Here is a 24,451-nt window from a genome sequence, read left to right as displayed (position 1 = left end):
AGTTTCCACAAATATATTGTACTGTTTTCAACATTGATAATAATCAGAAATGTTTCTTGAGCAGTAAATCCTCATATTTTCATGATTTCTGAAAATCATGTGACACTGAAGACTGGAGGAATGATGCTGAAAATACAGCGGAGCATCACAGAAATACATTACTGTTTAAGACAGATTCACACAGAAAACAGGTATTTTAAATGGCAATAATAATTAACTGTTTATACTGTATTTTTGATCAAATATTGCAGCCTCGGTGAGCAGAAGAACTTGACAAAACAGCTGTATTTTGTGTTGTCTATTTGAGATCAGATCACTTAAGACTGATGTTAAATCCAGACAGAAACCTGGCCATTAAAACAAACAAAAGAGAACAGAATTCATTAAACAAACCTGACACATAATCAAATCAAAAAGCTCTCATATTTCTTGCACAGGAAGTTTTCATACACAAGTCCACACAGACCAACAGCGTCCTGTGCTTTTGAACATTATTGATTCGACATTAAGAGATTCCAGTTGGACTCTACAGCATTGATCTATGAAATCAACTGTATCAGACCGTCCTTCATCTAATCTGACACACTAACACCAGGAAACATCGCAGGCGAGGATTAGTTCGCAAAAATATTGAACATACAGGTACATAAGCAGAAGGAGAAGAGTAAATGATCGCAGACACTATAAAATGCAGCATCTTTCACGGATTCGTTTGGCCAGACTTTTTCCCTTCTTCTTTCCGTTCTTTTCCTTGCTGTCCTCCATCTTCCTAGCACGAATTTCCCTCATGAGGTCAAAGAAAACCTGCAATCAAGACAGTATACAGGTGCTGGTCATATAATTAGAATATCATCAAAAAGTTGATTTCACTAATTCCATTCAAAAATTGAAACTTGTATATTATATACATTCATTGCACACAGACTGATATATTTCAAATGTTTATTTCTTTTAATTTGATGATTATAACTGACAACTATGGAAAATCCCAAATTCAGTATCTCAGAAAATTAGAATATTGTGAAAAGGTTCAATATTGAAGACACCTGGTGCTACACTCTAATCAGATAATTAACTCAAAACACCTGCAAAGCCTTTAAATGATCTCTCAGTCTAGTTCTGTAGGATACACAATCATGGGGAAGACTGCTGACTCGACACTTATCCAAAAGACGACCATTGACACCTTGCACAAGGAGAGCAAGACACAAAAGTTCATTGCAAAACAGGCTGGCTGTTCACAGAGCTCTGTGTCCAAGCACATTAATAGAGAGGAGAAGGGAAGGAAAAAGTGTACAAGCAATAGGGATAACCTCACCCTGGAGACGATTGTGAAACAAAACCAATTCAAAAATGTGGGGGAGATTCACAAAGAGTGGACTGCAGCTGGAGTCAGTGCTTCAAGAACCACTACACACAGACGTATGCAAGACATGGGTTTCAGCTTCGCATTCCTTGTGTCAAGACACTCTTGAACAACACACAGCGTCAGAAGTGTCTCGCTTCAGAAAGGACTGGACTGCTGCTGAGTGGTGCACAGTTATGTTCTCTGATGATGGTACATTTTGCATTTCCTTTAGAAATCAGGGTCCCAGAGTCTGGAGGAAGAGAGGAGAGGCACACAATCCACGTTGCTTGAGTCCAGTGTAAAGTTTCCACAGTCAGTGATGGTTTGGGGTGCCATGTCATCTGCTGGTTTTGGTCCTCTGTGTTTTCTGAGGTCCAAGGTCAATGCAGCTGTACACCAGGAAGTTTTAGAGCACTTCATGCTTCCTGCTGCTGACCAACTTTATGGAGATGCAGATTTCATTTTCCAACAGGACTTGCACACAGTGTCAATGCTACCAGAACCTGGTTTAAGGACCATGGTATCCCTGTTCTTAATTGGCCAGCAAACTCACCTGACCTTAACCCCATAGAAAATCTATGGGATGTTGTGAAGAGGAAGATGCGATATGCAAGACTCAAGAATGCAGAAGAGCTTTTCGTTCAGAAAAGGAGCCCCGACTAAGTATTGAGTGCTGTACATGCTCATACTTTTCATGTTCATACTTTTCAGTTGGCCAAGATTTCTAAAAAATCCTTTCTTTGTATTGGTCTTAAGTAATATTCTAATTTTCTGAGATACTGAATTTGGGATTTCCCTTAGTTGTCAGTTATAATCATCAAAATTAAAAGAAATAAACATTTGAAATATATCAGTCTGTGTGTAATGGATAAAGTATACAAGTTGAACCTTTTGAACGGAATTAGTGAAATAAATTAACTTTTTGATGATATTCTAATTATATGACCAGCACCTGTACCTTCGAAAATGTATCACTTTAAATAAATTCCAAATTGCTGACATTATCAATTAAAAAAATGAATTTGAAGTCAATATGGAGCACTCTTTACAACCCATTTTACATCTAGGTGAAAGAATATTTAGCGAGAGTAAGATGGATTTTTGTCGATGACACTTGGTACTTCTCGGTACTATCCAGTGGCTAATGCTCCCAATCAATTTACTGACAGTTCCCCACTGGGTTTATATTTATGTATATTTTCATCTGTGTTGAGTTCTTTAATAATTGCACTGTCCATGGAGCGGACCTGACTCACATTTCACTGCTGGTTATATATGATCTATATAATCGTGTATGTGACGAATTAAATTCTTGAATCTTGAATCTAAGAAGGCAATATCAAGGAATGAGCAAGTAGATAAAGCTTCTCTTTCTTAGACAGTTGCTGTCCTTTTCGTCTGAGATAAAATGCCTTCTTCAGACGCTCCAGCCTGTTATGCCTGCTTCACCTGGAGCTATTACACAGGCAGATAAAGGGGGTTCTATGAGAATGGATGACGAACCTTTCAGTTCCTCTTCTCCATCTTGCACTGACTTTGATGTGCTCTCTATAAGTGCATCTGACTCACTTTTTCAAGATAATTTCAATGGAGTGAATGTTACTGTGCAATATTCCCCTCAGGAGAATACAGTTTTGTCAGCTGCAGGGGGTTCTAGTGGTGATTCAATTCACTCAGGACTAAAAATTGTAAAAAGAATTGTGTAGGATTGTAAAAAGACACTACGAGACCTCCCAATTCTTTCTGGTTTCTGTTCCTGGTTAAAATTTGCACCCACATAGCTTTCTAGGCACTGGGCCAGTGGTCTAACATTTTTCAAGTCTACACCTGCAGTAATGGAGGCAGATGTCAGTAGATCCACGGGTTTGGACTACAATGAGAAAGGGGTATACTTAGTAGTTTTTGATGCCAGCCCCAAACATTTTCAAGGATTGTCCCTACAGTAATAGGGGATCCAGTTCGTTCAGAAGCTCTCTCTCAAGAAAATTGTTCACTGCTAGAGAAGGGAACCATAGAAAGAGTTCAAAGGATGGCTTTTATTCAACTTTCTTCCTCATTTCAAAGAAGGATGACGGTTTCCGTCCAGTTCTAGACTTGAGACATCCAAACGTGTTCCTGAAAGCTCTTCCCTTTCGGATGCAACATGCAGCTGATGTTCTTTGGTCAGTAAACCAGGAATATTGGTTCACAAGCATCGATTTGAAAGATGCTTACTTTCATGTTCTGATTGCTCCTCACCACAGGAAATGTCTTTGATTCAGCTTCAAGAACCAGACCTACCAATCCAGGGTCCTACCTTTCGGCCTGTCTTTGGACCCTCGAGTTTTCACAAGGTTCATGACTGCAGCTCTACATCTGCTTATGTTTTAGAACTAGCTTTAAAATATTGTCTGTTAATTAGTAATGTATGCTTTGGTTTCCGGATGATTCTGGTGTTGTGGTCGGATGCTTTCTCTCCTGATTCAGACCAGACCACTTTTACACCAGAGGAAACGTTATTATGGATTATGGACTCATGTTTTAGTTAGAAACGTCTTAATGCTGGATTTGTTTCAGCTTTTATCTTCTCCAGATGTTAACTGATGGACTGGAGTGCTGTGGATTATTGTGATGTTTTATCAGCTGTTTGGACTCTCATTCTGACGGCACCCATTCACTGCAGAGCATCCATTGCTGAGCTACATTTCTCCAAATCTAATGAAGAAACACACTCATCCTAATCTCGGATGACCTAAAGATAAGGACATTTCCAGCAACATTTAATTTTTGGGTCAACTATCCCTTTAATAATAAATAGTTTTAAATGTATAGTAATCCTAGCCTGAAAAATATGTTACAGAATACATCAGTAATACCACTTGTGAGTGTACAGGATGTAGTTCAGTAAGTGCCTCCCCTATACACTAGTAAACTATCAATTTCAGGTTTACCGATCTGGTTTTGTAGTACTGACCTTGTCTACATTGGCTCTGGTTTTAGCAGACGTCTCCACGTAGCACACGCCCCACTGATCCGCTCTGGCTTTGGCCTCGTCGGCGTTCACCTGTCTCCTGTCCTCCAGATCCGACTTATTTCCCACCAACAGGAAGGGGACGTTCTCATCTTCCTTCACCCGCAGAATCTGCTCTCTGAGCGAGAGAGTACCATTAAGTGTTTATGTAGCACCTACAACTCAATATTTACCCAAAAGCAATGAAACAAATAATAATGCCTTTGCAAAAATAACGATTTGGGGGATTAAACGTTTTTGCTATTAAACATCGAATTAAAGAACCATTACAAAAAATAGATTAAATGGTAGACTCGTCACTCGATGTACCACTACCATAATCGACCACTGTGGCCCAACCCTAATTCAATCAGACAAAAAAGATCTGGCCATAAACATGATCATCAATTAAAGAGCCAAAGTCAATGCAGCTCTTTTAAATAAGCTTAGATCTGTAAATCACCTGAAATCAGCAGTCGCTGCAAAAGACTCTAATTCGGTGATGGAGAAGACGCAGAGGAAGCCCTCGCCGCTTCGGAAGTAGTTATCTCTGATCGCTGCATAGTCCTCCTGACCGGCGGTGTCCAGAATATCTATCTGCACCTCCTCGCCGTCCAGAACCACCTTCTTCCTGTAGCTGTCCGCTTTCGTGGGCTCGTAGTCCTCCACAAACTGAGGGACAGAAGATGTGTCGAGTGTTTATATGTTTTATTACGTAAAGTAACATTTTTAAAGTTGTTTTAGTTATACTTAATACTGTTCTCAAACTAACTGAGGACATGCAAACTGAGTTGTTAGAAGTCTAGCTGCTAGGGGTGGGAATCACCAGAGGCCTCACGATACGATATTATCACGATACAATATTATTTAAATATATTGCGATATTCTGTGATATATTGAGATATTACATCGCAACTTGAAGTTGTACAAAAAAGTTGTTCAGCCCTTTCAGAAATTGTGGCATTTTAAAGTAAATTACTGTTAGATTTAAATTAAATTAAATAAAACGTTGTCTTTATATCTAGGGATGCACCGAAATGAAAATTCTGGGCCGAAGCGGAAACCTAAAATTCTGGATGCACTTGGCTATGGCAATGCTTTGTAATTATTATTTATTATGTTATTAAATAATATAATTTTGTAAGACTTTTTAAATTTAACTAAGGCGACACTGAATAAATAATAATAATAAAAAAAAACAATGAAATAACCACACTTTTACTGAAAGTAACAATTAAACTGGACAGAATTTATATTAATATTGGTAACACTTTGCAATAAGGTTGATTAGTTAACATCTTTAGTTAAACTAAGAATTTATTAATCTTAGTTCATGTTAATTTCACCATTTACTAATTCATTATTAAAATCAACAGTTGTGCTTGTTAACAGTTAATGCACTGAACAATGAACAACTGTATTTTCATTAACTAACATTAAGGATTAATAAATACTGTAATGAATGTACTGTTCGTTCATGTTAAACTGCTAGCATTTTACACAATAACACAATTAAAATTATTACATGAACACCGGACATTTCTTCATTTTGATGATTTCTGTGGGGTAGAATCATTGTAGTCATGTGTGAAAGGCATCCTCACCTCATCATACATGAACTGCAAAGTTAAAGCGGACTTCCCCACTCCGCCGCTCCCGACCATGATCACCTTGTGCAGAGCCAGCGAGTTCTGCCCTTTGGGCTTGGCTGTTGCCATGGTAACGGATGCTAAGGGGCGGGACTGTGAGGCTTGTGGGTCGGGTCAAGGAGGCTGTGAAGATGCTGAAGGTCACTGAAGTCAGGGGTCAGATCAGGTACCGCCCGCGTTTACCTGGACCAGATGAAGAAAAAGGTTAACATTTAATTGTGTAAAGTTATGAATTTTCACCTCAAACTACTTACACGTGTTCTCCTGCCTAACCCAAGTCTTTCAGAGTCAACCGATTCAAGGCATAAACAGTGACAGATAAACTCTCTGTGCATCGGGGTCAGTATTGTTGTTTTTAACTAACATGAAAACGATTAAATACTGATTTTGCTCATTGAAAAAAAGCAACATTTGGTAAAAAAAAAAAAAAAAAAAAAAAAAAAAAAATCGATAAGTTGCTTTGGATACTTACCAAAACAAAATAAGGTGCTAATATTACTAAAACTGAAAAAATATATAGATAAATATTATTCTTCTATAATATAAAAAATAGAATATTTATTTCTAGAAAATAGAAATAAAAAAAAGACAAAAGAACCAAACTAAATTACTCAAACTTATAATTTTCAGTTTGATTTTAGTTTAAGTACTAATAACTAAAACTGAAACAATATAAAAAATAAATAAATAAAAAAAAAACTAAAATTTAAATGAAAATTATAAATGTTATCTAAATAAAATAAGTTCAAGTTGAAGTAATAAATACTAAAACTGATAATAAATTGATTTTTTTATTTTTATTAAAGGGGTCAATATGATGCTTTTTAAAGATCATTATTTTGTGTATTTGGTGTAACAGAATATTGTTGACATGTTTTAATGTTCAAAAAACACATTATTTTTCAAATACTGTACACTATTGTAGGTCCTCTATGCCCCGCCTCTCTCAAACAAAGCTCCTCCTTCTGACAAGAGCAGTCTGCTCTGATTGGCCAACTGACCCAGTGCATTGTGATTGGCCAAACACCACAAGCACTTGTCGGAAATGTAACACCCCTTTCCATAATCACAAGCTTCATCTTTCAAAATGAATGTAAAGATTAATAATGTTAATAATGTCCTCATTTGAACAGTAAATAGCAAACACTTAAACTAATAACACACTTCCAGCAGCTGATTCAGAAGCACCAGAGTCAGAATGACCTCCTCTCCTAGCTTCATGAAACGGTTGTCCATAAAATGTGTTTCTGTTCTGTTGCAAGTAATCTTAAAGATTCCCAAATGCTTCTACTTTCAGAAGAACAAATAAAGTGCTTTGTCTTTCTCTTAGATACACACACATCTCCCTGACATCACTGCTTCAACACTAACTGTGTTACTGAAACCACACCTTCTTTCTATGCGTCAACATTTGGGCAGCATTATGTAAATATTTCCACATAGTGATGTAGACATGTTGGGGGCGTGTTTAAACGAGGTATTTAGGAGGGTGTGGCAGAGTTTTAACTTTCATAAATAATTAAAGGTCTGCAAGCCCGTCGGGTCCCGCCACGCTGAGTCCATTCAGGACAGGGCCAATTTTTTATTTTATTTTTTTACAGATCGGGCTCAGGCTCATTTAGCTTCTTTCCTTTTATTGTGCCCATATACGCACATAGTCTACTGTAGGAAATACTGTTATAATCAGGGGTGCACATAAGTGGTCCACAAGTCCGCATGCGCGACCAAAATAAAAAGTGCGTTATATAAATATGTTCTGACAGCGCATTTGCGTACCGACATGGTTGACAGCTGTTACCATTTTAGATCACAAACTGCACTATATACGTTTTATTTTCAACCTGAAAGTATAAATCTAGTCTATCTATATGCGTTTTCAAAGCACAATGCAAAACTGCGACATTCATCCACTGACGCTCTTTAATCAGCAGCACTGCTAAATCCAGAAGCGCGTATACTTACTTGCCGGCAACCCGCCAAAATAAAAGCCTGCTGATTTTAAGTTTGAATATGATGAAAACGCTTTTAATTTATTTATTTTTAGACGGTTGTATCCAAAGCTACTTAAAATTAGGGAATACATAAAGCGATTCTTCTTAAAGAGGCAAACAAAAGAAAGTAGTAGTAAATATTAGCATTTATTTTTAAGTTTACTATAAAATAAATGTATTAGTATTTAATACTAGTACTGCATTTTATTTTTTATAATATTAATCACACACTATTTTTTAGTTTATTTACTATAATTTTATTTAAAAAAAAAAAACTAAATAAAGTGCTATAATATTATAACTATTATTAATAAATTTTTCATTGTTATATTTAATGGGTCACGCTATATGCAGTGCGAGGACTAAACCAAATCTCCAGGTTCTCAAATGAGAACCAGGCTGAAAAAATTATGTGCACGCCCGTTTATAATGATTATAGGCTCTTATAAATATTATACATCGCCTACGCAATACACAACGAATATACGCGTTAGCATATGCATTAGCATACAGGTGACAGCTAACCATGCAGAGCATCAGGTAGAATTTGGAGCGAGGGGAATTAGTAAAAGTTCCCAATGCTTGGTGAGAAGCTGCATTTTGAAAGTTTTGATTTGATTACCACGACAAACAACGAGCCAACTGGTCAAGTGCAATGCTCACTATCTCCTCATTAGACGCACCTTTAAGAAACGCATCTATACGGATTATGATTATAATAAGAGTTTTTGATATGTTTTATTTAGTTAAGTAGTCATTTAAAGTTTTCTATAGATATATTTATCATGTCTGTGAGGCATGTATTCGCTGAGTTTCGGTTCATTTTTGTGAAGCGCTCCTATTCAAGACCAGACAGAAGAAAGTGCATCATGTTTGTTTTCTTTATTTTATAAAAGCACAACGTTTTGTTGATATTGTGAGTGAACAAAAATAAAAGTAGACCCTTTGATGAATTACTCTTACCTTATGAGGAAAAATGAAAACTATTAGATACAGTGCACATTTATCTGGGTTTAACGATTAAACATTGTTATATGCTCGAACTGTTTTAGTATATCTATAGATTTTATTTTAGGCAAGTCGTAATGATTGGAGAAGGCTAAATTGTTAAAACATATATGATCAGCTTACTGTCTGCCGCTGGCCACTTGGTCATTACTTTAACAACAAAAACTTAAATTTGTTTTAGTCTTTGCAACTTTACAGATCTTCTTTATGCGCCAAGATCTTGTAACCCTCCAAAGAGAAAGGAACAATTAAAATCTCATTATATGACCACTTTAAAAATAATATTTTAAATATAGTAATACATTATATAATAGTATATAATAATATAAACAAAGAGGAGTATAAAAAATAATAATAAAAATTACAAAAACACAAAAAATTACTAAAACTTAAATAAGCTGAAATACAAATATTATGAAAAAGAAACATTGATAATTACTGTAATATGCAATATAAATTTTGAAAAAAAGCACATAACAAAATGACTAAAACTAAAATTAAATAAATACGGAATATATAAACAATAAAAGGTCATTCAAAATATCAGTAAATGCTATAATAGAGTATGAGTGGGGTTACAAGGGACTGACATCTAACAAGAAAACGTCCATCAGAGCGAAACCCAGCGCTGCTCAGCTACAGAACACACTGCTTCAGTTCATCTTCAGATGCATCCGCGTTGTTTTAAAGATCAAGAAGAAAAGAACTGAGGCCAATCTATAGCATTAGTGGTGAAGGACTGACTCAGAAGACATCATGTGCTGTAATACGAGTGTGTGTGTGTGTGTGTGTGTGTGTGTGTGTGTGCAGACGGGGAGGCCAGGGCTGGGTCTGCCGAACCCAACAACAGCTTCCACATTCACACACTCACAGTCTGTAGGCTTCAGTCCAGCACACACACAATGACGTGAGAGATATATGATATGATATGATGTCTGTGGTTTTACCTTACTTGTCATGGCTCATGTTTTATTTAGTTTTTTTAGGTGGGGGGGGGGGGGCAAGCAATTCAATGGTTATTTTGAATACGTATAATGATCATTTTATGCCATTCTATGGAAATCATTCAATGTCATTGTGCATATGGTATTAGCATCTGTTACTATGGTATCAGTGCTTTCTGAAAGAGTCATTTACTCGCGCACATACACTAGCGTTCATCTAAGAGCACTCAGTCTGGGTTTAACGTTATATCCTCAGTGTTCATGATCGCATATGTGCAGGATCTTACCTTTGTGTCTGCTCGCTCAGCTGAAGGTGATGCACAGACACACGGACTCCTGGAGGGAGTCTCTTCCCTGATCTCTCCCGTCACTGCAGCCTCCACATCCCGAGCGTCGTCATCAGATCCGGGCCGAGCGCGCCTGTGTTCACCGTGTCCGCGAGTGGAGCCGGTCTCCGTGATGTGTGGTGCGGCGGCGGTCGGAGTTCATGGGCGTGTGGCGCTGCTGAGGATCCCGACGGGCGGGTCACGTGGATCCGCTTCGGTTCTCCACGCAGGGAAGCGCACAGCGGCTGTCTGCGCATGCGCACGCCAATGGATTCCCCTCCTCCTCCTCCTCCCCGCTCATTAGAGTGACGCGGGAAACTAATTAGCAGATAGGGGAAAGTATTTTTGAAGGCTGGCCGCTCGTCGTGTTTACATACTTACAATCTCTAATTGATGTGTTATTAATCTGGAGACACATCTCTTGAGCAGCGGACTATAAAGCAGTTAAAACGTGGCTACAATGGAGGCCAAGAGCGAAGGCGGTAAAACGGAATCTCATATTCGTGCAGACAATAATAATAATTATAATCTTAAACCAGCTTTAGGTGCTTTGTTAGTGTAGCTAATCTAGTTTAACTGTCGCCCAGCCGTCTTGGAAGTTAACCTTTCCCTGTTAATCTGTTAGAAAGTACAGTAACTATTTGTGCTACAAACCAGTCTGTTTATGATTAGCCTATGATAAGAACGTAACATAAATAATGTGCTACAATTAGATACCAGACACCGGAAGTTAAGCACATTCTTTACAAATGACCACGCCTTTAATTAGGTTTGAAGAAGTGTGTGGATACAACAATTCTCAAAACAAACAAGCGAGAAAAAAAAATAATAATAAAATAAAGTATGCAGATGTTTACAGCTGGTGTGTCTCCTCCAAAGGTCCTGTAAGTATGAAGAAGACCAAGACTTTAATGTCTGACTTGAAGTCCAAATATGCTGATAAATCTTGGAACGAGACCTTTCAGCTGGTCCGGAGATGTATGGTAAGAACATCGCCTTTCAGAAATAGTGCGTCCAAAAATGTAAATCCAGTAGTTGATTCCCTCTCGATATGTCATGTCTGTCTATTTTACACTGAACAGGAAAGGAGATATTTATCAGAGGTCAGAGCTGCTCTTTTCCGTCCGTAGTTTTCAGTCACATGACCAGCGAAGAGAGCAGGGGCCTGTACCTGTTGAACTAACTCAAGCTGACAAACCCAAACCGCTCCAATCCGGCTTTGTTGGGACCATGATGCTGATAATCAGCTTTCAGGCTTTGATCCTGAGTTTGTGGAGCACGTGCATCTGTGTGTGTGCCATCGGTGGCTTGAATATATTAAAAGTATATAGTGATTCATTACACACTAAATGTTAAAAAGTTTGCTTTTTAAGCCTTAAATAAATGGGTTGAAATTTAAGTTGGCATCTCAAACGTGTTGCATCCAGCTTGGCCAAAGTGTACTATTTGCTGCTTCCCGTATAAATCATCATCCAGCAGCTTTGACATTCTTCAAAATATCTCTCTTTATTTTTCACGAAAGAGAGAACATGAGGACAGACATTGTTTAAGGTACTTGAATTGACAATACACATCAAGCCGTATAGCATCAGATGTGCATGTGTGGGTAAAAGCAGGGTGATGTCACATGCAAGAGGTCAAGACTGGGTCAGTTATTGTGCGTTAGAGTCCAAACTTGGCTCTCACAAACATCAGCCGCGGATGTTTGCCATTATGTGCGCGCACAACCTTCCAAATCTAATCCAGATGTGGCGTTTAAGACTGCTGTGGATTGCTTAGATCAGTGCCAGAGTAATATGCAAACCGCAGGTCGCTCTCCAGAAAGATGTTTAAATCTGAGTTTCTCTGAGCAGCTGTATGGTGCGTAATGGTGTGTGTTGGTTGGAAAGTCTCTAAAGGATATGCTAGGGGTTATATTTTTGTCTCAGAACGTCATTTCTCTGGGCTTTTGCTGTGGTGAAACAAGCAGGTGAGGAGTGTTTTTCTTAATAGGAAAAAACTAAAGGAGAGGGCAGAGTCTGTGAGCCAATCGCACAGTGTCTTCAGAAGATCAACGAGGCGCTCAATGGTGAGGAAGTCTCTGAATCAAACCCTAATTCTGTTTATATATTGTCTTTCTCTTTTTCTTATGTTTCTTGGTGGTTTGTGTGTTTTGTCTGTAGTGTGCTCCTTGACAGCAATGGTGTCCAGACTAGAGATGATTGCCAAACAAAGAGGGTTTGAACCTTTCCTTCATAAAGATATTGCACTCAGATTGCAACATACATTTTTTTTTCAATGCATTAATATTAGATAGTCGGCAGGGAAAATATTGCTTTCTTAAAGTCGTCAGGAAATAGAAATTCCTCTATTTCCTAAATGCACATTGTTTTTGTGAACGATCCATGCATTATACATTTTTTATTTGTATTTTTTTTAATCATCATAATTATCCAACAACTGATGGATTGAGTCCCCAATGTTTTGCTTGGGTGTAACTTTAGAGGACTTTTTTTTTTAACATTAAACCAAATATAACTTTATAAAAAAAATATTTAAACATTTTCTCCATAAAAACAAACAAACACTCCGATTTATGTCAGAATACCGAAGAAAAGTTATGTTGCTTATTCCATTACATTGTAACTTTACCATATCGCTGAACAACCAATGGGAGATGTGCAGATTATTCTGGGAAACCTGTTTGAAAACAGTCATTATTTATGCAATTCTGCATGTTACCACCAGAGACAGAAATTACACCTTTACGCTGAACTGATTGTTCAAATTAAGTTTCAGTTTTTTTTTTTTTTCAGACTATGTATTGACATAGACCTCTCTGTTTGCATTCCTCACGATTTAATACTTGACTGATATTGTAAAACCCTGGATGAGTTGCATATTTAATTACAGCATACAGCTACTTCCTTTAAACTCTTTGCAGCTGACTCTCGTCATTTCAGCTGACAGACTCCTGTTTTTTGTAGATTGGGGTCACATATGAGCCCCACAGAGACGGTGTGTTACCTGACCGCAGACCTGTTTTACATCGAGGTGGTGCTGCTGCGGGGGGGGAGAGTGGAGGATGTGAGGGTGGCCCATCACGGCGAAGCTCCGGTGGTGAGACCACGCGCTTGTAATATTGTGCTAAAGCTTCTTCGAAATGATTAAACGTGGTTTGGTTGTGTTCGTAGTCCAGCCCATCACTCCTCCAGTTGTTGAGGTGAATCAAAATGTTCTTCATTTCAAGAGAGAAATGCATTGAAATCATTTGGAGTTTAAGTAAAAGTGTTAATCGTGTTTCCACAGGATGAAGAAATTTCAAGAGTTCTCTCTAAAGTTGGATGATCTTGCCTCTTTTTACATCATCTCGGGAGACAGGTATTGCTTTCTGGTTTCTGATCTTTAGGCAGCAATGTATACTACTTCTATATTTCTCTAATTTTGCGTGTGCTGTGGCAGTGATGTCAAGATTAAAATCTACTCCTGTCTCCGGCACTTGGAAACAGATCTCTTCAAAATATCCCATTTACCAAGGTGTGGGAAACTAGCGCTGATGCCGTACATGTTTCTCCAGATTAAAGTCTGTTATGGTATAATGCAGTGAGCATGTCTCCTCCAGGTCTTTGAGAGAAAGTGACCTACACGTTGACCTCATCATGAACGGCAGGATTGGGAACGTCCAGCCAGGAAAAGAGGGTACACAAGGAAAAGCTGTGTGGGATCAGCACGTTTTATGAAATATTAAACTCTTCTTTCACGTCTCCATCACAGGAACCCCAATGACAGTCGAGTACTACATTAGTCCATCAGATGTTCTCAGCAGGTCAAGCACAGGTATTAAAACAGGAACTCCGCACATAACTTCTAATCCAGTGTTCTTTAGTATCTATATATTATTATTGAGTTTCTGAATTGGCTTTTTAAGGTTTCTTTAACATTGTTTTATATATATATATATATATATATATTTTTTTTTCAGGTTGAAAGTAATTTTTTTTTTTTTACATTTGTCATTTATTAGTTTTAAGGTTTATTTTCTTCTCGCTTCGTCAGTTTTAGAAATTTTAGTAACCATTTAATTTTTGATCGTTGCCAAGGCAGCATTTCTAATTAGTTTTTAAATGCAAGTTTTTAATCTAGTGTGTGTGTGTGTGTGTGTGTGTGTGTGTGTATATATTACATTATATTTTTTTATTCATTTAGCAGATGCTTTTATCCAAAGCGACTTACAAATGAGGACAGTGGAAGCAATCAAAAAGAGCAATGATATATAAGTGCTATAACAAGACTCCGTTAGCTTAAACGCAATACATGTAGCAAGGCCTTTTAAATAATATAATAATAAATAAAAAGTAAACAGAATAGAAAAAGAATAGAGCAAGCTAGTGTTAGAGGACTATTTTTTTATAATTGTTTCATAAATTAAATGAAAATAGAATACAAAAGATTAGAAAGGTAGTTAATATTTTATTTTATTTTTTATTTTTAGGAATAGGATTAGTATAGTGGGTGTTAAAGTTAGAGGGTCAAATAAAGATGGAAGAGATGGGTTTTAAGCCGATTCTTGAAGATGGCTAAGGACTCAGCTGCTCAGATTGAGTTTAATTTAATTAACATTTAATTTAAGAGTCCGTAAAAGTGACTTTTGGGATGGCACAATCAAGCGACGTTCACTTACAGAACGCAAGCTTCTAGAGGCACGCAAGTGTGAAGTAATGAATTTAGGTAAAGGGGTGCAGAGCCAGTGGTAGTTTTGTAGGCAAACATCAACGCCTTGAATATTATTTTTAACATTTTTAATCGGTTGAGGTTTTAATAATTTTGAGTTTTCATTATTGGTGTTAATGTATAATTTGTAGTAATTTAAGTTTTATTTAATTTTAGTACATCAAGTTAAACTAAATCAAATTTTTTTATATATATATATATATATATATATATATATATATATTTTTTTTTTTTGTAATTTATTTAAATATTTTTTGGCATTTCTTTAGAATGTTTATGTGAGGTGTTGTTGTGTGTAGGTGAGGTCAGTGTTGGGCAGGTTGCTCTGGTAACAGCAGGAAGCAGCGGCGCCTCTCACAGGCTGCAGAGGGAATCCCTCATCTCTTCTCCACCTCAGGTCGACTCTTTCGGGTGAGTAGTCTGATCATCTCCTAACGCCTGCGGATCTGTGCCACTGACTCACTGACTGTGCCCTGAACAATTATTTTATCAGTCAAGATCAAGTCTTTATTTGTGTGTGCTCTAGGTTTCCAGTGTTTCAGCCGCTCACTGAATCCTGCTCCGAATCACTCCCAGCCACCTTTCTTCTCAAACTACAGCCACCGCTGCCCATGCTTATTCCCTTCATTGACAAAATGGCCAAAATCACAGGTGCACCATACACTGAGACACTTCTCTGAGACCACATCATGTACCAATGACAAGTAACCGGTCTCCAAACCTCACTCAGATGGAGTTATAGCTGAGAAACCCCAGCAGGTGGAGCCTCTACCTCATCTTCTGATGAAGACCAGCGCAACACTGAACGCCAAGATCTCCTGGACACACGGGGCTCAGTTTACTGTGGTCTGTTTGTAACCCAAGCCTCTATACACTTCACACACACAACCACGTCTGCCATGATAATCACATACACACTGCACAGACAGATTACAGGATACTGGCTGCTCTACAATACTTGCATTGAATTGTACTTGTCTGTCTTTACTGCTAGACGATGTTTGTTTTGGGACGTCAGAAGCAGACATTCACTTATTTAACTCGGTTACCGTCTTTAATGTCGTACAGCCATTACCTGACTCCGAGTACCACAGTTATGTGTTCCCTGGGGCCGTTTGGGGCCGAGAGTCCTGGAAAGGCGCCTTAGTTCACACCGTCCCCTTCACACACCCCGGCCACGTCCCTGCTTTACTGGATCTCCTTCGCCATCAGTCGGCCATCAACGTCCTGCTGGCGAGCTGCTTCAGTGACCACAGCCAGCTCACAGGTCATTAATCTCGTTCTCCTGGCCTCCTCACGCTCATTCGTCATTACTTAAGAGAGTTGTTGCCTTGTCTCTACTCTTAAACCGTAGACGCTGGCTTACTGTGTGACCTGAGATGTGAGGTCCTTCCAGAATCAGACCACTGCCTTTCTGTCACATTCAGCCTTGATGATCACATCCACCTGGCTGTTCGTAAGCACCGTTACACACTACCTTAACTATTAGATTCACCGTACTGTGTATTCAGTGTTAAACACATTCATTGCATGCTATCTGAAATGTTTCTCTCTCTGTGATAGTTCAGGTGACGGTGGTGGACTCTCATCAGATGAGCTGCAGACTTCTAATGCCTGATTTTGTGGATCATAAATTGGACGACTACATATCCAGAGTCCTTATGCGGTGAGTGCAACATTTTGCAACTCTATTGCACATGCTCACTAATAATGAGGCCATTTTTCTCCGTCCTTTAATCATCACTCACCTTTTGTCTTGTGTGTGTGTGTGTGTTCCAGATGCATGTCCATCCCCATCACGATGAGGGCCATCCGCAGGAAGGTGGCCGGCCGCACGACTCGTCCCGAACCTGCAGCTGACCCAGAGTCCTCCGCTGCGACGGAGAGTGATGTCATCAGTGGCGTGTCCCATGATGCCGCTGAGGACGAGAGCGAGGCGTCTCCTGCTGGCTCCTGTGTTATGTCTGTTTCTGATCATGTCAATACAGATGCTGTTGCTGACCGTTCCCCCTGTGCTTCTCTGGGTGTGTATTCACACTGGGTGACCAGTGGACTTCCTGCAGAGCTTCTGTAGCACGAGGAGGTTTTATGACAGAAGATTTAAAGAGTATTCCCACACTATTTTAGACAAATCATTAAAAAAAAAATCTTTAATAAAGGTGCGTTATATTCAAAGCTTATTGAAAGCTGTTTAATCTCATTAGCAGGTCTGACTTCAAGAAGTTATCAAGAAATTATAGCTGTTCCTGGTTATATTGTGCACAGTTCATCAGTGTGCATTTATAAAAAAAATACAAGTCTTAAACAAACTGCTGCATTTTATATGCATTTATAACATGCATGGATTGTTCCTGACGGCGCTGCAGAATCTAGCTAGCGTTTGTGTCCAGGACACTCTTAGCATTTCTGCCAGGGTCTGAAATTAACACTCCACCTAATGCATAAAAATCAGCTTTGGCGAGTATTAAACTGTGCGACTTGCCAGCTGGTGCAATTTATTGAATTGCGTTTTGGAAAATGCAACAAGTGCCAACCATCTTCCCAAATATGTAGTGAGAATCATTTATAAATCTGTGCTCGACAAAAGAGTTGCTTCAGAGTCTCCCTATGATTTCCCATCTGTGAACTCATATCGGTGATATTCATAAGGAAAGTCTGCTTGTACTTTGTGGCCTGGGAATTTTATTTCCACTTTAATGTTTAAGCCACACTTAAAAATTAATTTAAAAAACTGTAAAACCAACCAAGTGGCATTTTTAATTTTAAAAGGCCCATGCATACATGTAGCTTCAAGGAACATTTTCCATATGATGATGTGAAGCACATGCAGAGCAACCGAGTGCAGTTAATACAGGCACACTACTAAAGACAGATCTCACATCTGGACCTTTTTTTCTTCTTTATTAATGTCAGAGACAGATTCACATCAGACGTGCTCACAGAAGACGATAGAAGGTTAAAAAAAGTAGTGTAGTTCTGTTAAAAGGATTGCATACAGTAACTCGTTTTGATAATTGAATTGATGACTGAGACATCCTGACATTAGGAGGAGAGTTTATGGCTGTTAGTTAAAGTTTCAGCAATAAAAACAAACACATTACTACTAATGCTACCTTTGGAGACTCTGGAGCTTGAAATTGACCTGTTCCTGGACAAATGCCTCCTCAAAATGACTTTTTATTTATTTTTTACTTTAGTGATTTGCACCCCATCCTATCTGACCTTTACATTTCTCTCCAAATCTCAGGTTTCACAGCCATTTGAACCACAGCTGGCTTAGGTTTCTTCTTGTTGTTTTGCTATCACATCTGCACGTGTGTGTGTGTGTGTGTGTGTGTGTGTGTGTGTCTCAGAGACAGGAAGTAGATAGCGTTCTTGATTTGTGGAGCGTTTGGCTCTAAAGTCTTTCTCTGGCTTGGCATTTGACCTCAGTCCAAACGGCCAACAGACCGCTGATTACCAAACAGACCAGTCAAAAGTAGACGCTAAAGGTTTTCTCCAGCTCTGTTCCAAGAAAAATAACTTTTGTGCAACCCTGGCATGTTTTCTGTGTTTGATAGATGGATAATAAATTAATACATAATTAACAACAGCCACTGCTATTTAGAAAGATCTCTATAAAAGTGTGTGGTCTGAGCATGAAGTTGCAAGATCTTCGGCAGGAGTTTGTTCATCTTTGTCATAATAGGAATTTGATAAAGAGAGAGATTGACGTCTAAAACAATATATGTCCATCAGCACAAAAACACAATGTCAGCACAAGCAAACAATATTGTCTCCACAACATGAAGGTCACAGGCATTTACCAATCAATAGGAGTTTTGAGGCTTTAAAAGATATTAAATTTGTGCAACAGGTCTTAAACTCATGGTATTAATTTTTGCATGCACTGCAAAAAAAAAAAAAAATTTAATCCTCTGTATTATTTTCCAATGAAATTACAGCAAACAAAAAAATTTGTTTCCAGAAAAAATTAATTAAGTTCATAGTTAAAATAAGAAGAAATCAATGTGGAATGAAACAAGACGTTTTCAGCCCCCAGAGGCAGTGGGAGATATTTGTTCTTGTTTAAGCATGAACTCAATTAATTTCAATCAATTTCTCATTTAAATTTAAGAACCTTTAGACTTTTGCACTGGAAAACAAGACCAAATCCTGACGAAGAACTTTTTGCAGTGTCATGAGGAAGTAATGGAGATTTATTGGAAGTTGCATTTTTAAAATTAATGCATTGCTAAAAAATTTGACATATTGTGTTCCATTCTATTTAAGTTTTATTTACTTCTTAAAAATCCTGAAAACCTTCTTAAAAAAAAATCTAACTTCACCAAACCCTGATTCATACACTTTAAAGTGCTACTTACAGGGGCTAGTCATATAATTAGAATATCATCAAAAAGTTGATTTATTTCACTAATTCCATTCAAAAAGTGAAACTTTTATATTATATTAATTCAGTACACACAGGCTGATATATTTCAAATGTGCATTTATTTTAATTTTGATGATTATAACTGACAACTATGGAAAATCCCAAATTCAGTATCAGAAAATTAGAATATTGTGAAAAGGTTCAATATCGAAGACACCTGGTGCTACACTCTAATCAGCTAATTAACTCAAAACACCTGCAAAGCCTTTAAATGGTCTCTCAATCTAGTTCTGTAGGATACACAATCATGGGGAAGACTGCTGACTTGACAGTTGTCCAAAAGATGACCAGTGACACCTTGCACAAGGAGGGCAAGACACAAAAGGTCATTGCAAAAGAGACTGGCAGAGCTCTGTGTCCAAGCACATTAATAGAGAGGAGAAGGGAAGGAAAAGATGTGGTAGATAAGTGTACAAGCAATAGGGATAACCTCACCCTGGAGAGGATTGTGAAACTAAACCCATTCAAAAATGTGGGGGAGACTCACAAAGAGTGGACTGCAGCTGGAGTCAGTGCTTCAAGAACCACTACACACAGACGTATGCAAGACATGGGTTTCAGCTTCACATTCCTTGTGTCAAGACACTCTTGAACAACAGACAGCGTCAGAAACGTCTCGCTTCAGAAAGGACTGCACTGCTGCTGAGTGGTGCACAGTTATGTTCTCTGATGAAAGTAAACTTAACATTTCCTTTAGAAATCAGGATCTCAGAGTCTGGAGGAAGAGAGGAGAGGCACACAATCCTCGTTGCTTGAGGTCTTGTGTAAAGTTTCCACAGTCAGTGATGGTTTGGGGTGCCATGTCATCTGCCAGAGTTGGTCCTCTGTGTTTTCTGAGGTCAAAGGTCAACACAACCGTATACCAGGAAGTTTTAGAGCACTTCATGCTTCCTACTGCTGACCAACTTTATGGAGATGCAGATTTCATTTTCCAACAGGACTCTGCACCTGCACACAGTGCCAAAGCTTCCAGTACCTGGTTTAAGGACCATGGTATGAGGAAGATGCCAGACCCAAGAACGCAGAAGAGCTGAAGGCCACTATAAGAGTAACCTGGTCTCTCATAACACCTGAGCAGTGTCACAGACTGATCGACTCCATGCCACGCCGCATCGCTGCAGTAATTCAGGCAAAAGGAGCCACAACTAAGTATTGGGTGCTGTACATGCTCATACTTTACATCTTCATACTTTTCAGTTTGCCAGATTTCTAAAAAATCCTTTCTTTGTATTGGTCTTAAGTTATGTTCTAATTTTCTGAGATACTGAATTTGGGATTTTCCTTAGTTGTCCGTTATAATCATCAAAATTAAAAGAAACATTTGAAATATATGAGTGAATATAGTATACCAGTTTCACTTTTTGAATGGAATTAGTGAAATAATATTATGATATTCTAATTATATGACCAGCACCTGTAGGTGTCTGATACATTATTTTATCTGTATATATTGTTTCTTATACCCGAGACATTGTAAGCTTCAGAAGGGACAGTTTTATGACTGCTGCATGCAGGGTGTGTGTGATTTTAAACGGAGGGTCTCTTTAAAGCTGGTCCAGCCCTCATCCCGTCCTCCTCCAGTCACAGTGACCGAGTCTCTCTTCGCTCAGAGTCCAGATCCGCGCAGCTTTTCTCCAGTGATGCTCGTCTCTCCTCTTCTGAGAGGACTTGAACAAACGAAGCCTAGTTTCTTCTGCTCGGGGACTTTGCTCGTGTCATCGGACTGTTTAGATTTGTTATTCTGACTGTGAGGAGAGACTATGTGTTCTTCAGGATGGGTGCGAACAATGGCAAACAGTGTGGAAGTGAAGGTACGTGATCTCCAACAACTAAAACACGGCACTTTCTGTCAGATTAAAAAAGGTGGTTTTTAGTAACTGGCATGGACTTTTGGTTGTAGAAATAAAGATACAGAGTTGTAATAAATTAAGCACTTTTTGAAGATGAGGGGGAATGCGCATTATTGTAAAAAATGGATCTAATATAAGTTAAACATAACAAAGAAATAGTACATATTAAAGCACAGCTAAATTCATGAAACTGAAACACATAAGTGATTTAAATCCAATATTCTACTACCTGTCAACACAGAAACCATCCACGCACTTGTCTCTGTGTGAGGCTGTAAAACAGCTCAAATCACTGAAGCATGTTATTGAAAGAGCTTGCCTGCTTTCTTTCTCGTGTTTTTGGGGGCGGGGTTACCTGGCTAATGTATCTGCATCCAGCGAGATTAAACCACGCCCACCACCACTGGAAAGCGACAGACCACACCCACTACATAAACCGCGACAGATGCGACACAACACGGTGTTTCTTCCTCTGAAAATTGTCTTAAGTCAGTTTAATTATGAACCTGTTTAGTACTTTTACAGTTTTTGAAGCTAAAACATTATTCTTTCAACAAATTAGGGTTAGGGTTAGCTCTTATTTTAAATTGCCATCTTCTTTTACTTCATACTCTATGATAAAAAAAATTATACTGTAGGTATTAGAAGGGCTAGAGACAGGTAATGGTGAAGGGCTGGCTATGTTTATTAAAAATGAAATTACATATAGGGTAGGATTATGACAGGTCTTTAAGGTAATTAACTTTTATAATCATTGATGGGTGGTATTAAAGGAAACGTTGGTCCCAGTAATTACACAGTAATGATGACAGAATAAATGAAAATAAACAGATGACAGTCTAAAAACATCCCAATATCAGGATGGAGTAAAGGCCTTCTAATGACCATCACGATATGCAATTTACATGACATGAATTAAAGAAAGAGCTGTTGGGAGAGCTAATTAAGCATCTGCATTACAGTCTAAATTGGATTTCTTTCTAGACTGCATTGTCACACAACTGATTTTACTTTTCTCAACCATTTTGGCAATATATTTTCATCAGATTTTAGTGGACATGAAGTCAGTTTCCATCAGGTTCTCACATGGTCCAATGAACTTTGACTACAATGTACATATTATCTCCAGGAAAGGAGTTTTATATGATGTCTTTTTAATAAAGTGTGGAGCACACGGAGACTTCCTTCTTCATGGAGACACAGAGTTACTTATTATTATCCTTATTATTATCCCTGTGCTAAGAACAAGCATAATGCTACAAATTATACAATACACAATATTCAAAAACAAGTTGGTAAAGAGAGTATGCCTCAATAATATGTGAGAGAGGATATACTGTAATTATAACATGACTCTGAACAGGACATTCTGGTGTAAATCATTCATTGTTCACAATAGGGAAACATCAAACTGGATTATGTACAGTATATCCTGTAGTGAAGAAGAGACTATAGAGCATGTACTCCTACACTGTGCTCTATTTACCAAGGAACATGAAAAGAGTTGAGTAAGACATTGAGAAATATATGTTTTATCAATTCCAATCTATCAATACACCATAAGTTGGCTTGTCAGCCATCATAAAAAAAAAGGGAAATAGGTGGAATATTTGGGAAACGTGTTTGGTAACAGTAATCATCTGTGTAACTTCATATGGTCCCACTAGCGGCACAGACGCTTTTGTGCGGTTCTGATCCCAGAAGTAACTGCTGATTTTTACAAACAGTCCTGAGCTCCGTATGATGGTGCAGATGTGTGTACTTTATGCAGTTCTGAGTAACACTCGACACTCGTGGGTGTGTGAAACTGCTCACAGTCAGCTCTCTCTGGCCTTGTTCACATCTGCCACTAACATCTGCTCTGGGTGATTTGATCACAAGTGTTCAGGCGAAACAGATCATTGTGTAGCTGATAGTGATAGTGTAGCCTCAAACGCTCCTGTGACCACCTGTGTAGTCTGATTTTGTGTCTCACAGCTAACTTTAACCTCACCATGAACATGCCAATTCAAGCTGAATATAAATTCAATCAACCTCTTGTTGAGAACAGCACCTTTTCCATTTGTGGATGCAATGCAGTGAATGGGTGCCATCAGAATGAGAGTCCAAACAACTGATAAAAGCATCACAATAATCCACAGCACTCCAGTCCATCAGTGAACATCTGGAGAAGACAAAAGCGTGGCCAGTGGGTAGATCTTCTGTTATAAATGCAGAGCCTGAATTGTCAGAGAATGGGTATAAATCAAGGCAAATGTGGGAATGTGTGCTTGGGACAGTCCGTCTCTTTTAGTCTGCATCTGGAATACTTAGCACTATTTGAAATTTCCATCACGGAGGAAAGAGCTCTGTATGACTTATGGATTATGGACTGGCCACTCAGGCCATGAGTGATGAACCGTTTGTGAAAATTCGAAGGAAATCTCTTTTGTCATTTCTCCCTTTACGTGATGGGAAATGGCTGTGCTTGGGATGGCAAACGACTGACAGCTTAATGATTCAGATTTATTTTCAGAGTCAAGCAGAGCTCTTTTCTTCCTAGTTAAGTAGAAAGTGCAGACTTTTGGATTTTCCAGCTGTCATTTTTGCAGGTCAGAGTTCAGTCAAAGTTCAGCCCGTCTGAGAGCAAAGAATATCTCAAATCAATTCTCTGTTCATCTACACCTCTATAATATATGCAATATATTTAAAGGTTACTTTAAACCAGTTATAATGCTTAATATGCATATAAAAAATTGCAATTTATTTTTTTATCTATTTTCAAATTGTTTTGAAACCATCTTACATTTATTTTATGTGAGAATCTGGCATTACTGATACAAGTCACAAAATCAAGGCATTGTTTTTTTTTTTATATATAATAAAACTTGCCATCAGCTTTTATTGGAGGAACAAAATTGCTTAAATGTATCGTCCACCCAAAAATGGAAATTCTTTTATCATTTGCTCACCCTCAAGTTGTTCCAAACCTCTGCATGTTTCTTTCTTCTGCTGAGCAAAAAGAAGATATTCTGAAGAATGTTGGTAATCAAAAAGTTGATGGTAGCCAATGACTTCCATAGTAAGGAAAAAAATACTATGGAAGTCAATGGGTACCGTCAGCTGTTTGTTTATGAACATTCTTCAGAATAACTTCTTTTGTGTTCAACAGGTTTATTTTTGGATGAACAATCCCTTTAATTCAACACCAACTATTTGTAAGTC

At 38.2% G+C, this 24,451-nt stretch overlaps 3 protein-coding genes across 4 annotated transcripts in view; 2 read left to right on the top strand and 1 right to left on the bottom strand.

Annotated features, from left to right (window-relative positions):
- Positions 1 to 143: 143 nt before the first annotated feature.
- Positions 144 to 10,525, bottom strand: ralaa (v-ral simian leukemia viral oncogene homolog Aa (ras related)). The gene is made up of 5 exons (XM_026238232.1): positions 10,217 to 10,525; positions 5,942 to 6,169; positions 4,801 to 5,009; positions 4,302 to 4,476; positions 144 to 804 (listed from the first exon to the last, which is right to left on the bottom strand). Exons 2-5 carry the CDS (start codon positions 6,053 to 6,055, stop codon positions 682 to 684), a joined length of 621 nt encoding a protein of 206 aa, XP_026094017.1. The 5' UTR covers positions 6,056 to 6,169; positions 10,217 to 10,525; the 3' UTR covers positions 144 to 681.
- A 48-nt stretch (positions 10,526 to 10,573) lies between these two features.
- On the top strand, positions 10,574 to 17,125 carry LOC113066328 (mediator of RNA polymerase II transcription subunit 1-like). Its single transcript, XM_026238231.1, has 17 exons — positions 10,574 to 10,737; positions 11,135 to 11,238; positions 12,248 to 12,323; positions 12,418 to 12,472; positions 13,222 to 13,354; positions 13,429 to 13,457; positions 13,544 to 13,615; positions 13,697 to 13,771; positions 13,857 to 13,933; positions 14,009 to 14,071; positions 15,265 to 15,376; positions 15,492 to 15,616; positions 15,696 to 15,811; positions 16,034 to 16,232; positions 16,320 to 16,421; positions 16,529 to 16,631; positions 16,745 to 17,125. The coding sequence occupies exons 1-17, from the start codon at positions 10,716 to 10,718 to the stop codon at positions 17,037 to 17,039; spliced, it is 1,758 nt and encodes a 585-aa protein (XP_026094016.1). The 5' UTR covers positions 10,574 to 10,715; the 3' UTR covers positions 17,040 to 17,125.
- Positions 17,126 to 21,015: 3,890 nt separating this feature from the next.
- Positions 21,016 to 24,451, top strand: part of si:dkey-192l18.9 (F-box/LRR-repeat protein 7) — a 28,175-nt gene continuing 24,739 nt past the window's right edge. For both annotated transcript variants that reach the window (XM_026238229.1, XM_026238228.1), the window contains exon 1: positions 21,016 to 21,208. In XM_026238229.1, the coding sequence (XP_026094014.1) occupies positions 21,172 to 21,208 (37 nt within the window). In that variant the 5' untranslated portion in view covers positions 21,016 to 21,171. The remainder of the gene's footprint in view (positions 21,209 to 24,451) is intronic.

Source organism: Carassius auratus, chromosome 49, assembly GCF_003368295.1.
Source record: "Carassius auratus strain Wakin chromosome 49, ASM336829v1, whole genome shotgun sequence".
NCBI classification, from domain to species: Eukaryota; Metazoa; Chordata; class Actinopteri; order Cypriniformes; family Cyprinidae; genus Carassius; species Carassius auratus.
Note: the sequence above shows the minus strand (reverse complement) of the source record. Positions and strands in the feature narration are given on the sequence as shown.